At 42.8% G+C, this 15,231-nt stretch overlaps 1 protein-coding gene across 1 annotated transcript; it reads left to right on the top strand.

Moving 5' to 3' along the window:
* Positions 1-385: 385 nt before the first annotated feature.
* LOC113900875 (endogenous retrovirus group K member 25 Env polyprotein-like) lies at positions 386-11,779 on the top strand. Its single transcript, XM_027554494.1, has 2 exons — positions 386-745; positions 9,514-11,779. The coding sequence occupies exon 2, from the start codon at positions 9,557-9,559 to the stop codon at positions 10,913-10,915; it is 1,359 nt and encodes a 452-aa protein (XP_027410295.1). The 5' UTR covers positions 386-745; positions 9,514-9,556; the 3' UTR covers positions 10,916-11,779.
* The last annotated feature ends 3,452 nt before the right edge of the window (positions 11,780-15,231 follow it).

The following is a 15,231-nucleotide window of genomic DNA, read 5'->3' as shown; positions in this document are numbered from 1 at the left end:
GTTAACAACTTTAGACCCTTAAGATAATAAATTCTTCCCTTGTTGTAAGCCCACTGCACCTTTGCCCTATAGGAATGCAACTTTAACACTTTCAGAGGATGGCGCCAAACTTTAAAATAATTACTCTTAGAAAAAAACAAGTTTTCTGGTTAACTAACCTTTATTGGAACAAAGAGTCATAAAATGTTAATAGGCCTTCTGGCCAGAAGATGATGTAAATCGCCTAAAGCATTTGTATACGATAAGTTTGCAGAAAAGAAAGCCTGGTCTTGATAAGGATCAAAGACTTTGCATGATTTTACACCCCCTATTATCCTCTATGCACAACTTAAGGTATATAAGCTCCCTTTGAAAATAAAGCTACGGGCCTTGCTCATCAGGCTTGGTCTCCCCGTGTCGTTCTTCCTTCCTTTTCTCTCCTTTTCTTCTCTGTTCTTCCTTCAGGATGACTGATTTGGAGCTTGGGGGCTCTCTGAGACCACTTACCTGCCTGGGCTTCTAAGACCCACTCAAGAAGGTGCCTAAGGTGGGGCACCTTCAGCTATTCAAGAGGGCGCCTGCAGCCTCCATGGTCAGAGCAAGTTCAGTGTCACGAACTTTATTGGTTTCCCACGTAAACCAGTCAGGTCAAGCCTCTGTCTCTCCCCTTTGCTGTCTTTTCGCCAACGTCGTCCTCCTGAGGATATCCCTGGATCCAACCGGGGCTGGACCACAGTAAGTGGCACCCGGAACAGGCTATCCAAAGGTAAGTCTCCCCCATTGTGCAGTTTTCGGACGGCTAGGACCCCACTCAGGGTGTCACGGACCCCCCTGCATAATAAAGGTAGGGTGAGTAGGAGTGGGAACTGTTGAAATATTGAATCTTGCAATATAAGACAAGATTTCAGTGTTGAAGTGTTGAATCTTGCAATATAAGACAAGATAAAAATTTTCTGACATGGGTAACAGTGAGTCAAAAGAACGACAACTTTTTTTATGAGTTATTTTGCAATTGTTATGCAAAAAAGGAATTAAAGTCAAGAAAGCTAATGTTCAATCCTTTTTCACATTCGTACAAGAGCAGTGTCCTTGGTTTCCAGAAGAGGGCACTGTTAACTTAGATACTTGGGAAAAGGTAGGAAAACAGATAAAAACTTGTTATAGTCAACACGGTCCGAAAAAGGTGCCCACTGATGCCTTTTCCTTATGGAATATAACTAGAGATGCTCTAGACCCTGGTCCTGATTCTGAAAAGGTTCATGTTAAAGAGGAAAGTGAGGAAAAAAGGTGCATGTCCGAGAGGAAAGTGAAGAAAAGAAAGCTATACCTAGCTATCAGCAGCTAAATGAATGGCTAGCCACTATGACTGCCAATGAGCATGTAAAAGATAGGGATGAGAAGAAAGATCAGCTCTCCCCTCAGGATGAGGAAGATTTAGAGGAAACGGCAGCTCGATACCATTCTGATGAGGATTGGTCTTTTTATCTAAAGGCGCTCCTAAAAGTCTAAGAGAAACATCTCCAATCAGACCATCCGCTCCTAGGAGCTTGACGGAAATATCTCCAATCACACCATCCGCTCCTATGAGCCTGAGGGAAACATCCCCAATCAGATCATCTGTAAGATTTAAGTATGAAACAGGCAGAGGATCCCCGGAGCAGGAGAGGAAAAACAGGGAATGCTTCAGTCCCCGCTTGCCCCCTCCACCCTATAGGGGTGAGGGGCCTCCACTAGAACTTCCCTGGAGAAGGGTCCTCTCTAGCCCAGAGGATGAATTTGATCCCCACCTTGAGGCTTGTTTTCCAGTAGTGTTTCAGAAAAGGGGTGGGGAAGAGGTCCCTTTCTGGGAACCCCTTCCAATGAAATTATTTAAAGAACTCAGACAGGCTTGTGCCTTATATGGGGCTACAGCCCCGTACACTTTAACATTGTTAGAAGCCTTGGCAGTTATGGCTGACACCTCATGATTGGAAAACAATTGATAACCTCAAACAGGGCAGAAACAACATTGTAAAAGAAAAGTTGGTAGGAATTGGTGATTATGCAACACTCGGGGATCAGATGGATCTAGACAAAGAAACTTTAGAACAGGTATCAGCCTGCGCTCTTGGAGCCTGATGATTATTGTCTCAAGAAAAGAAATCAACCTCTTCCTTTTCAAACATTAAACAAAGGCCAGGGAAGCCATATGAGGACTTTGTATCACGACTTATAGAGGGAATCAACAGAGTAATTTCTAGTAATGAGGCATCTGAAATACTGATAAAACAACTGGCATTTGAAAATGCTAATTCTACCTGCCAGGCTATTCTACATTCTATAAAAAAAAAAAATCTGGGGGAGTAGGACATTACATCAAGGCAATGTGCAGATGTAGGACCTGCAATGATGCAGGGCGTTGCTATAGCTATGGCCATAAAAGGAAATTCTTATCAACAGACAGTTCAATCCTTTTTTACAAACAAGAATAACCCGCCAAAGAGTCATTTCAGTAATCAAGGCCGGAATGCTGGCTTGTCCAAAGCCTGCTTTTCTTGCGGCCAGGAGGGGCACTTTACGCACGCCTGCCCCCAAAGAACAGCTAACTCTTATCTGCCAAATCCTGCCTCCACTGCTATGACTCTTAATCTCCCTAAGACTCCTGTCCTCGTTGTCAGAAGGGATATCACTGGGTAAAAGACTGTAGATCAAAATTCCATAAAAATGGAACCTTGCTAGTTCCTGACCAGCAGTCAGGAAATGGGTTGAAGGGCCAGCCTCAGACCCCGACAGCAATTGGGGCAACATCTTTGAACCCATTCGTACCCTTCATCCCATCACAGAGCTCATCAGAGCAACCCCAGGCAGCACAGGACTGGACTTCAGTTCCACCACCTCAACAATATTAACACCAGATAGTCCTACTATAAAAATCCCTACAGGGGTTAAAGACCCATTACCGACAGGTTTGGTAGGATTTACACTGGGCAGAAGCTCCTTAGCCATGCAAGGACTCACAATTGTTCCTGGAGTGTTTGATTCAGATTACACAGGAGAAATTCAGATTATTATCTCACCCCCAATTAAAACTATACAAATTCATAAAGGACAGAGAATAGCTCAACTTTTACTTTTGCCTTATCACACTGCCTGACAAGAGAGAGGATTCGGATCCAGTGATATGGTCTTTTGGGTGACAGAGATTACTCAGAAGCACTCTATGAAAACTATCTTGGTTAGTGGCAAGTCTATTGTGGGGCTGTTAGATACAGGAGCAGATGTTTCCTGCATTTCTGGGAAAGACTAGCCCAGTTTCTGGCCAACACATATGACTGAAAACGACTTGGTGGGAATAGGGAGAGCCACCACAGTAGTTAAGAGTGCAAAAATGTTAGATTGGCAGTTTGAGGACACCTGTGGAACTTTCCAACCCTATGTAGTTCCTTCAATCCCCTTTACTCTATGTGAGAGGGACATGCTGTCTCAAATGGGAGTGCTACTTTTTAGTCCCGATGAAAAAGTGACCTCCCAAATGCTCCATATGGGCTATGATCCATCAAAAGGATTAGGTAAGCAACAGGAAGGAATAATTGAGCCAATCTGCCCAACCCCTCAACAGCAATGTACAGGATTGGGATATCCAAATTTATAATGTAGGCCATTGTTTTTGCTGCTGACCCCATTACATGGAAATCTCAAGACCCAGTGTGGGTAGAACAATGGCCTCTGTCTAAAGAAAATTAACTGGCAGCTAGCAGTAGCTGAGCGGGCACAGGAGGGCCTAGAGGAGCTATCCTATGTTGAAGGTCAGGAAGGGAGGTGGTGAGGAGATACCCTTCATCCAAGGTAAATAGCACCGGCTGCACTTTGCTGGAGCAGCAGTGAAGAGATACCCCACGCCCAAGGTAAGAGAAACCTAAGTAAGACTGTGTTGCAAGAGGGCATCAGAGGGCAGACACACTAAAACCATACTTACAGAAAACTAGTCAATCTAATCACACTAGGACCACAGCCTTGTCTAACTCAATGAAACTAAGCCATGCCCTTGTGGCAACACAAGACAGGCTGGTCATGGTGGAGAGATCTGACAGAATGTGGTCCACTGGAGAAGAGAATGGCAAACCACTTCAGGATTCTTGCCTTGAGAACCCCATGAGTATGAAAAGGCAAAATGATAGGATACTGAAAGAGAAACTCCCCATGTCAGTAGGTGCCCAATATGCTACTGGAGATCAGTGGAGAAATAACTCCAGAAAGAATGAAGGGATGGAACCAAAGCTAAAACAATACCCATCTGTGGATGTGACTGGTGATAGAAGCAAGGTCTGATGCCGTAAAGAGCAATATTGCATAGGAACCTGGAATGTCAGGTCCATGAATCAAGGCAAATTGGAAGTGGTCAAACAGGAGAAGGCAAGAATGAACATCGACATTTTAGTAATCAGCGAACTAAAATGGACTGGAATGGGTGAATTTAACTCAGATGACCATTATATCTACTACTGCGGGCAGGAATCCCTCAGAAGAAATGAAGTAGCCATCATGGTCAACAAAAGAGTCTGAAATGCAGTACTTGGATACAACCTCAAAAACGACAGAATGATCTCTGTTCATTTCCAAGGCAAACCACTCAATATCGCAGTAATTCAAGTCTATACCACAACCAGTAATGCTGAAGAAGCTGAAGTTGAACGGTTCTATGAAGACCTACAAGACATTTTAGAACTAACACCCCAAAAAAAGATATCCTTTTCATTATAGGGGACTGGAATGCAAAAGTAGGAAGTCAAGAAACACCTGGAGTAACAGGCAAATTTGGCCTTAGAATACGGAATGATGGATGGCAAAGACTCATAGAGTTTTGCCAAGAAAATGCATTGGTCATAACAAACACCCTTTTCCAACAACACAAGAGAAGACTATACACATGGACATCACCAGATGGTAAACACTGAAATCAGACTGATTATATTTTTGCAGCCAGAGATGGAGAAGCTCTATACAGTCAACCAAAACAAGACCAGGAGCTGACTGTGGCTCAGATCATGAACTCCTTATTACCAAAATCAGACATAAATTGAAGAAAGTAGGGAAAACCACTAGACCATTCAGGTATGACCTAAATCAAATCCCTTATGATTATACAGTGGAAGTGAGAAATAGATTTAAGGGACTAGATCTGCTGGATAGAGTGCCTGAGGAACTATGGATGGAGGTTCATGACATTGTACAGGAGACAGGGATCAAGACCATTCCCATGGAAAAGAAATGCAAAAAAGCAAAATGGCTGTCTGGGGAGGCCTTACAAATAGCTGTGAAAAGAAGAGAAGAAAAAAGCAAAGGAGAAAAGGAAAGATATAAGCATCTGAATGCAAAGTTCCAAAGAATAGCAAGGAGAGATAAGAAAGCCTTCCTCAGCCATCAATGCAAAGAAATAGAGGAAAACAACAGAATGGAAAAGACTAGAGATCTCTTCAAGAAAATTAGAGATACCAAGGGAACATTTCATACAAAGATGGTCTCGATAAAGGACAGAAATGGTATGGACCTAACAGAAGCAGAAGATATTAAGAAGAGGTGGCAAGAATACACAGAAGAACTGTACAAAAAAGATCTTCATGACCCAGATAATCAGATGGTGTGATCACTGACCTAGAGCCAGATATCCTGGAATGTGAAGTCAAGTGGGCCTTAGAAAGCATCACTACGAACAAAGCTAGTGGAGGTGACGGCATTCCAGTTGAGCTATTTCAAATCCTGAAAGATGATGCTGTGAAATTGCTGCACTCAAGATGCCAGCAAATTTGGAAAACTCAGCAGTGGCCACAGGACTGGAAAAGGCCAGTTTTCATTCCAATCCCAAAGAAAGGCAACGCCAAAGAATGCTCACACTACCTCACAATTGCACTCATCTCACATGCTAGTAAAGTAATGCTCAAAATTCTCCAAGCCAGGCTTCAGCAATACATGAACCGTGAACTTCCTGATGTTCAAGCTGGTTTTTGAAAAGGCAGAGGAACCAGAGATCAAATTTCCAACATCTGCTGGATCATGGAAAAAGCAAGAGAGTTCCAGAAAAACATATATTTCTGCTTTATTGACTATACCAAAGCCTTTGACTGTGTGGATCACAATAAACTGTGGAAAATTCTGAAAGAGATGGGAATACCAGACCACCTGACCTGCCTCTTGAGAAACCTATATGCAGGTCAGAAAGCAACAGTTAGAACTGGACATGGAACAGCAGACTGGTTTCAAATAGGAAAAGGAGTACGTCAAGGCTGTATATTGTCACCCTGTTTATTTAACTTCTATGCAGAGTACATCATGAGAAACGCTGGACTGGAAGAAGCACAAGCTGGAATCAAGATTGCTGGGAGAAATATCAATAACCTCAGATATGCAGATGACACCACCCTTATGGCAGAAAGTGAAGAGGAACTCAAAAGCCTCTTGATGAAAGTGAAAGAGGAGAGTGAAAAAGTTGGCTTACAGCTCAACATTCAGAAAACAAAGATCATGGCATCTGGTCCCATCACTTCCTGGGAAATAGATGGGGAAACAGTGTCAGACTTTATTTTCGGGGGCTCCAAAATCACTGCAGATGGTGACTGCAGCCATGAAATTAAAAGACGCTTACTCCTTGAAAGGAAAGTTATGACCAACCTAGATAGCATATTCAAAAGTAGAGACATTACTTTGCCAACAAAGGTCTATCTAGTCAAGGCTATGGTTTTTCCTGTGGTCATGTATGGATGTGAGAGTTGGACTGTGAAGAAGGCTGAGCACCGAAGAATTGATGCTTTAGAACTGTGGTGTTGGAGAAGACTCTTGAGAGTCCCTTGGACTGCAAGGAGATCCAACCAGTCCATTCTGAAGGAGATCAGCCCTGGGATTTCTTTGGAAGGAATGATGTTAAAGCTGAAACTCCAGTACTTTGGCCACCTCATGCGAAGTGTTGACTCATTGGAAAAGACTCTGATGCTGGGAGGGATTGGGGGCAAGAGGAGAAGGGGACGACAGAGGATGAGATGGCTGGATGGCATCACTGACTCGATGGACGTGAGTCTCGGTGAACTCTGGGAGTCGGTGGTGGATAGGGAGGCCTGGCATGCTGCGATTCATGGGTTCGCAAAGAGTCGGACACGACTGAGCAACTGAACTGACTGAACTGAACTGAAGATGTTAATCTCTTAACAGCTGCAATTGGGACATATTGAACCCTCTAATAGCCCCTGAAACACTCCTATTTTTGTCATTAAGAAAAAATCTGGCAAGTGGCGACTTTCACAAGATCTAAAAGCGATTAATGCCACTATGGGAGACATGGGGGCCTTACAACCTGGGCTGCCTTCCCCAGTAGCCATTCCAGAGGGATATAATATTATTATAATTGATTACAAGACTGTTTTTTCACATTCCCTTAAGTGCTGAAGATAAAAAGTGATTTGCCTTTAGTCTGCCATCAGAAAATTTTAAACAGCCTTATTTAAGGTTTCAATGGAAAGTGTTACCCCAGAGAATGAAAAATAGACCTACCTTATGTCAAAAATTTGTCAGTGCTGCTATAGAAGATATTAGGGCTAAATATGAACAAGTATATATGATTCATCACATGCATGATATTTTAATAGCTCATCCAAATAGAGCTCATTTGCAAACTGCTCTCCAAGATTTGACTCAGGCACTGTCAGCTAGAGGCTTAAAAATTGCCCCAGAGAAAACTCAAACCAATCCACCTATAACTTATTTAGGAAGGGTTATAAATTCTGAAACAGTGACTCATGCCCCTTTACAATTGAGAAAAGACCATCTTGTTATTTTAAATGATTATCAGAAACTTTTAGGTGATATTAATTGGATAAGACCCTATTTAAAATTAACCACTGCTGAGCTAAAACCTCTTTTTAACATTCTGTGCAGTGATCCTGATCCAACTTCAAAAAGGCAATTAACTGTTGAGGCTCAGGAAGCCCTAGACAAAGTAGAAAAGGCTTTATCTGATAGTTATGTAAAAAGAATTGAATTAGTAGCCGCCTGGCAATTCTTTTGCCTGGCTACCCCAACTGTACCTACAGGAATTTTATGTCAGAACACCCCCCTAGAGTGGGTCCATCTTCCTGCTCAAGCTAAAAAGGTAGTGGCTTCCTATCCGGGTTTAGTTGCTACTTTAATATTAAAGGGGAGAAACCGGAGCATTGAGTTATTTGATAAAGAGCCATCAGAAATTGTAATTCCATATTCCATATAATAAAGAACAGCTTGATGCTCTTCTAATGTTTGATGGAAATTGGCAGATTGCTATAGGAAATTATTTTGGTCAAATTCTGCATCATTTACCTTCACATGTTTTGCTAAACTTTATATCTAAACATCTAGTTATTTTCCCTGTTAGGTGCAAACACCCCCATTCCAGGCCCTCAAATGGCCTTTACTGATGGGTCAGCTAATGGCAGAGCTTCTATAGTTACAAGAGATAAGCATAAGGTTTTACAAACACAGGAAACTTCAGCTCAAAGAGCTGAACTCACAGCTGTTATAGAGGCTTTTGTTATGTTTGCAGAGGAGAAATTTAACCTTTACTCTGACTCTCAGTATGCATCAGGCTGTTTCCACACATTGAGACTGTGGTTCCGCCCGAGAACAAAACTGCTATATTTCACTTGTTAACTAAACTACAGCAGCAAATTTGAGAATGAAACTGAGAGCATATTTTATTGGCCACATTCGAGCTCATTCTGGATTGCCTGGACCTTTAAATGCCTTAAATGACTTGTCAGATTCACTAACTAAATTTACAGTGGCTCCTGCCTTTGAAGAGGCTCAAGCCTCTCACTCACTCTGTCATCAAAATGCTAATGCCTTAAGATATCAGTTTCAGATTCCCTGTGAATCTATGCGAGAAATTGTTCACTCCTGTTCACTTTGTCCCACTACTGTAAATAATTTACCTATGGGAGTTAACCCTCATGGTCTCAGACCTAATGTACTCTGGCAGATGAATGTAACTCATGTCTCTTCATTTGGAAAATTGTCTTTTGTTCACATAACTGTAGATACTTTTTCTCATGTCATTATTGCAACTGCTCGTACTGAAGAGGCCTATAAAGATGTAGTGCAACATCTCTTTACTTGTTTTTCATATTTAGGTTTGCCAAAGGGTTTAAAAACTGATAATGCCCCTACTTATACTTCTAAGCCTTTCCAAGATTTTTGTATAAAGTTTCATATAAAACACAATACAGGCATCCCTATAATCCACAAGGACAAGCTATAGTAGAAAGGGCACATCAAACTTTAAAAATTCAAATTCAAAAATTACAGGAAGGGGAATTTAAATATAGTTCCCCCCATCAGATCCTGCAGCATGCTCTCTTTGTAATAAACAACCTGAATGTTGATTCATCCGGAGCCACTGCAATGCTTCATCACTGGTGTCCCGAACAACAAAATAAAAAGCCATTGGTGAAGTGGAAGGACCTCCTCTCTGGACAATGGAGGGGTCCCGACCCATTATTAACTAGCGGCCAAGGATATGCTTGTGTTTTTCCACAGGACATAGATTCTCCAATTTGGATCCCGGACAGACTGATTCGTCATGTCACAGCCCCCCAGGCACCTGGTCCTTCCACTGCCGCGACCACAAAAAAGAAAGGGACCTCCTCTACCTCCACTCCCTCTGCCAACACGGGAAGCCCAGCTGATCTTGAGACGAATGACACAAGAGATCCCGGATGAACAGGAAGAGGAAGCACCCACCAGACAGAGGTCACAACTCCGTATAAGAGATACTATTCCCCCTAATTCTTTACCCCACAGGAAATCACTGGGATGTCCTACGCAGGCCACTCAACAAGCCTCTATACCTACCTGGGGACAGATTAAGACACTCTGTCACCAGGAACAAGGGATAGCTTCCCTGCAGGTCTCTCCAGAGAGAGTGTTTATTGCTATGCTTGCCTTACTATCTTGCCAGGTAAACGCCTCCTCCTCCACTGCAGAAAAGTATTGTGTATACTTCCCAGATCCTCCTACCTTTAAAGTAGTTACTTGGAACAGTGACCCTATACGGGTCCACACAAACCAGCCTCGTTTATTGGGAGGATCATATGCTTCCTATACAAAGAATGAATACCCTATTGATTTAAATTATACCTTTAGGGGATTAACAGATGATCTTCCTATTTGTTTTAACTTCCCTTCTCATACAGAAAGCTTTATTACTCCTACCAAAGTAGGATGTATTGGAGCCTCTAAAAAAGCAATTATAACAGATTCTCCATTCTTAACATTTCGCTCAGTTTGGATATTACTGGCTCGTATGCCCGGGGTCCTTGACCCTTATGAATCCCTGCATGTTTATGCTCCACCAGAATATCCAAATTGTCGTCGTGTTGCCCCTACAGATGCCATATGGAACACTATAGATCGTCGTTCAGGGTATCCGATTTGGAAATATTGTATTTATAATTCTAGAATTGACTACAGAATACCAAAAGGAGGAAATTCCATTCAGGACTGGAGCAACCCGGATCCAGGTCAGGATCCAAGGATTCATCATAAATTTACAAGGAGATTTGAAAATTGGAAAGCATATTTAATTCCTTGGCCATTACACGCCACTAGATGGCATCGTAATCAATTCGTTCCTCCTATGCTGTCTTATACAGCTAAGGGCAGAACTTATTGGCAACCAGAAATTTGGAGGGCCGTTACCGCTACTGCCCCTATTACCTTAACCCGGCCAGAAAATATTTCTACTTATTCTATTTTAGCTTGTCTACCCTCGCCTTATGTTTTTCTCTTCACTAATGACTCCAAGAGACTTAATATACACATGAATTATACAGGTGGACCTAATATAGTAACTTGTGAACAATGTATGCTCTCATCTTGTTTGACCCCTCAATATAATGTTCGCTCTTTTGTGGTGTTGCAACGCCCCGCATTAGTATGATAATTATGGTCTTGCTGTATTACAACAACTACAAGATTTAATGCGATCACGACAGTTTGTGGACTTACTTATCCTGGGAATAACAGCTTTAGTAACCGCAATTACTTCTGTTACTATGGCAGCAATATCATTGACTCAACAAGTACATACTGCTCAATATGTTGATACTATGTCCAAAAATGTCTCTTTAACATTGGCAACACAGGAAGCTAGAGATGAGGATAGATGCCCTAGAGGAAGCAATAATGCATATTCGAACTGAATTGCAGGCTTTAAAAGTGAGATTGGCACTGTCCTGTCATGCCGACTACCTGTGGATTTGTGTAACACCCCTGAAAGTAAACGAGACAGATTATAACTGGGAAAAAATTAAAAATCATATTTCAGGTGTCTGGAACAGCTCTGACATTAGTTTAGATTTAGGGAAACTTCACAATCAAATAACAACCATGGAACACTCCCAATTAGATTTTACTGCCGCAGGAGTAGCAAGTGACTTCTTCCACACATTCTCTAACTTCATTTCAGGAAAGAACTTTCTATCTACTATTTTTAGCTATGCTGCTGTGGTTGTTTTAATTCTGCTTCTCGTAATTATTCTTCCTTGTATTGTCAGAACTCTTTGACAGAGCACTCAGAAGCTCGCGACTGAATTGCATCTGGCTGTCTTAAGGAATAAAAAAGAGGGAGATGCCGGGAGCCAGCATGGGAGTTCCCACCCATGACAAAGGTCATGCGGAGAGGCCTGATATGCAAAGGCAAGTCAGGGTTCGAAGGGCCCCCTGGATCTGCCTGAGCATCTACCCCAAAACCAGAGTCTGCCTATTTTACTATTTTATGACTTTCACCAACTCCTCGGACATTAACAGGGGGCTATCCCCGTTCACCTTTCTCTGAAGGAAATCAACTTAGAGCTCTAGTCAATTAGCCTCCTGGGCATATTAGGAGTGTTTCAATCCAAACCCCTCAGATGGCCCTCTAACTTGCCTGACAGGTTTATCTGGACTCCTACAGCTATGCATACAATTGTTTACAGCCTCCCAACCGAGAGGCATGGGAAGCTTGAGATATTCAAATAGTATAGAGCCTCTCGGGGAGTTAGAAACTATTAGAATAGAACTAGTAGAGGATTTTATTGTTGAGCCAATCCTTGCTGCCAAGTTTCCACATCCCCTGTATTGTGTCCTTGGGAGTGTATTAATATAGTTGGTATATAGAAAAAATAAGTAGTGGCCTTGGTGTTAACAACTTTAGACCCTTAAGATAATAAATTCTTCCCTTGTTGTAAGCCCACTGCACCTTTGCCCTATAGGAATGCAACTTTATCTAACACTTTCAGAGGATGGCGCCAAACTTTAAAATAATTACTCTTAGAAAAAAACAAGTTTTCTGGTTAACTAACCTTTATTGGAACAAAGAGTCATAAAATATTAATAGGCCTTCTGGCCAGAAGATGATGTAAATCGCCTAAAGCATTTGTATATGATAAGTTTGCAGAAAAGAAAGCCTGGTCTTGATAAGGATCAAAGACTTTGCATGATTTTACACCCCCTATTATCCTCTATGCACAACTTAAGGTATGTAAGCTCCCTTTGAAAATAAAGCTACGGGCCTTGCTCATCAGGCTTGGTCTCCCCGTGTCGTTCTTCCTTCCTTTTCTCTCCTTTTCTTCTCTGTTCTTCCTTCAGGATGACTGATTTGGAGCTTGGGGGCTCTCTGAGACCACTTACCTGCCTGGGCTTCTAAGACCCACTCAAGAAGGTGCCTAAGGTGGGGCACCTTCAGCTATTCGAGAGGGTGCCTGCAGCCTCCATGGTCAGAGCAAGTTCGGGTGTCACGCACTTTATTGGTTTCCCACGTAAACCAGTCAGGTCAAGCCTCTGTCTCTCCCCTTTGCTGTCCTTTCGCCAACACCATCCTCCTGAGGACATCCTTGGATCCAACTGGGGCTGGACCCCGGGAATGTGAGGTCACACCATTTGTTATTCTGTCACTCAGTTGTGTCCTAATGTTTGCAACATGGACTGCGTCACGCCAGGCTTCTCTGTCCTTCACCATCCCAGAGTTTGCTCAAACTCATGTCCATTGAGTCCGTAATGCCATCCAACAGTCTCATCCTCTGTCATCCCCTTCTTTTCCTGCCTTCAATCTTTCCCAGCATCAGGATCTTTTCCAAAAAGTCAGCTCCTTGCCTTAGGTAGCCAAAGTACTGGAGCTTCAGCTTCAGCATCAGCCCTTTCAATGAGTATTCAGGGTTGATTTCCTTTAGGATTGACTGTTTTTATCTCTTTGCTGTCCAAGGGACTCTAAAGGGTCTTCTCCAGCACCACAGAATCTGGTGGTTTGCATATTTCACAGTCCTTAGAGATAAAAGATTGGTGTGATTCCAGTGCTGGAAAAAAAATACCAAAGGAACTGGGTAGGGGGTCAGACATTTCTCCAGCAGAGTCAGCAGATCCCAGCCCTAAACACCCCCACCCCCCAACCCTGAGTCCCAGGTATAACCTGTACTTCTACCATTTCATTTTGCATTTTAAAATATTGCTTTCAAAGTGACAGTTGTAAGTCACAAGTCATTTTGTCTAATTCTATGGTCTTTATTTAACTAAACCTCAAATCTCACTGTGGCTGGAGAGATCTTCCACACACGTGGCATGATTCATACATACCCAGTGTGTTTCCTCTTGGACTGGAAATGATGGGGCTGATTTCTTGAGAGAGAACATGTGGATTTTGAATGCTGGTGAGTATATGAGTATGTGTACATGTGTATGAGCAGGTGTGAATGCCTAAGAGAGAGTGTGAGTGTGTTTTTGTAAGCAGCGTTTGGCAGGAAATGAGGTAGGAGGTAGAAGGGCCCCTGGGCAGAGCAGTTGGAGTCTTTCAAACAGAGTAAATTGGAGTTCTATTCTCCCTGACACTCTAAGGACAGAGTTAATGGCAGGGACTGAGAGATAGGAGGACCACATATATCAATCCTGAGGTCAAGGAAGCCTCCCTATCTGCACATGTGCAGTAAAGCTCCTTGCATCTCAAAAAGGGAGGGGTGCCACCCCATAATAAGTGTGGACATGTTCCCACAGGCCTCCGCACTGGAATCCATCTTGGCATAAAGTTTCACACGCATGTTGGGGAGGGTCCTAGGTCAGGTCAGGTGTGGAAAAAGAAACCAGATAATTGTCCAAAGGTAAACAAAGACCCAGAAGGACTGCCCTATATAAATGATTTAACCACCTCTTCATTGCACTCTTCCTCTTTAGGGAAGACGCTCAAACCCTTTCTCTCCTGGTCTGTATCTCTGCCTTGCTTCTGTCTTAAACAAACTGTGTCTCTGATAATAAATTTTGTACCTGTTTTTGCAGGCTTTGCCTCTTAGAGAAATTTATTTTTCAAGCAGAGCAAGAGCCCAGGCTACTTTGCTTCCACACTCGAGACCCCGGTACTCCTGACTTTCCTCCATGCCTTGCGCATGTGTGTATGTGTGTGCTAAGTTGCTTCAGTTGTGTCCAGCTCTTTGCAACCCCATGGGCTGTGGCCCACCAGGCTTTTCTGTCCATGGGATTCTCCAGGCTAGAATACTGGAGTGGGTTTCTGTGCCCTCCTCCAGGGGATCTTCCCAACCCAGGGTTTGAACCTGAGTCAAGACCACCCTCTGCCATCTCTCTAAGAGCAGAAGGTGGTCTTTGCAGGAAAGAGCTATCTGCAGGAGATACCTTTGGTCTGGTCACTAACCTTTAACCAGGCACCCTCTCTCCATGCTCTACTCATATCCTGCCCTACCGCACTTTTCAAATCTTTTAATCATACAATATCTTGCCTATACTCTTGATTCTTTTCTTAGATCAACGAAGTAGAAATGAAGAATAAGTAACTAACAGATGACCAGATCTGTTCCTTTGCTTCCCCTTCAGTAATATCTAGAACAAACTGTGTGAACAAGACAACTTTGAAAGGAAGATCACAAGAAGTCCACATGCCTGAACACAATGGGGAATGGTGACCACTCTGACCCCCATCTCAATGATTAACTTACTTCCTTTTTGCCTTTAAAAACTTTCATGGCCTAAGAGAATCTTCATTTGGGGGGAGGGGGGATACTGAGTCCACCATCTCCCCAGATAGCTGGCATCATGATTAAAAGCATTCTTCCTTTCTATCAACATTTGCCTCTCTCTTGGGTATTGATTTTCCAGCAGTAAGGAGTCAGACCTGAGTTGGGTAACATTTTCTCTTCCATGCTTAGGAATTCAGGCAGGCTTTCCATCTCCCCCTCTACCCACAGACACTAATAACTCCACAGCTGGAGAAGTCACTCC

The sequence above is a fragment of the Bos indicus x Bos taurus genome, chromosome 2, assembly GCF_003369695.1.
Source record: "Bos indicus x Bos taurus breed Angus x Brahman F1 hybrid chromosome 2, Bos_hybrid_MaternalHap_v2.0, whole genome shotgun sequence".
NCBI classification, from domain to species: Eukaryota; Metazoa; Chordata; class Mammalia; order Artiodactyla; family Bovidae; genus Bos; species Bos indicus x Bos taurus.
Note: the sequence above shows the minus strand (reverse complement) of the source record. Positions and strands in the feature narration are given on the sequence as shown.

Coding starts and splice junctions, on each gene's coding strand:
- LOC113900875 (XM_027554494.1), top strand. CDS start 9,557: ATGTCACAGCCCCCCAGGCACCTGGTCCTTCCACTGCCGCGACCACAA.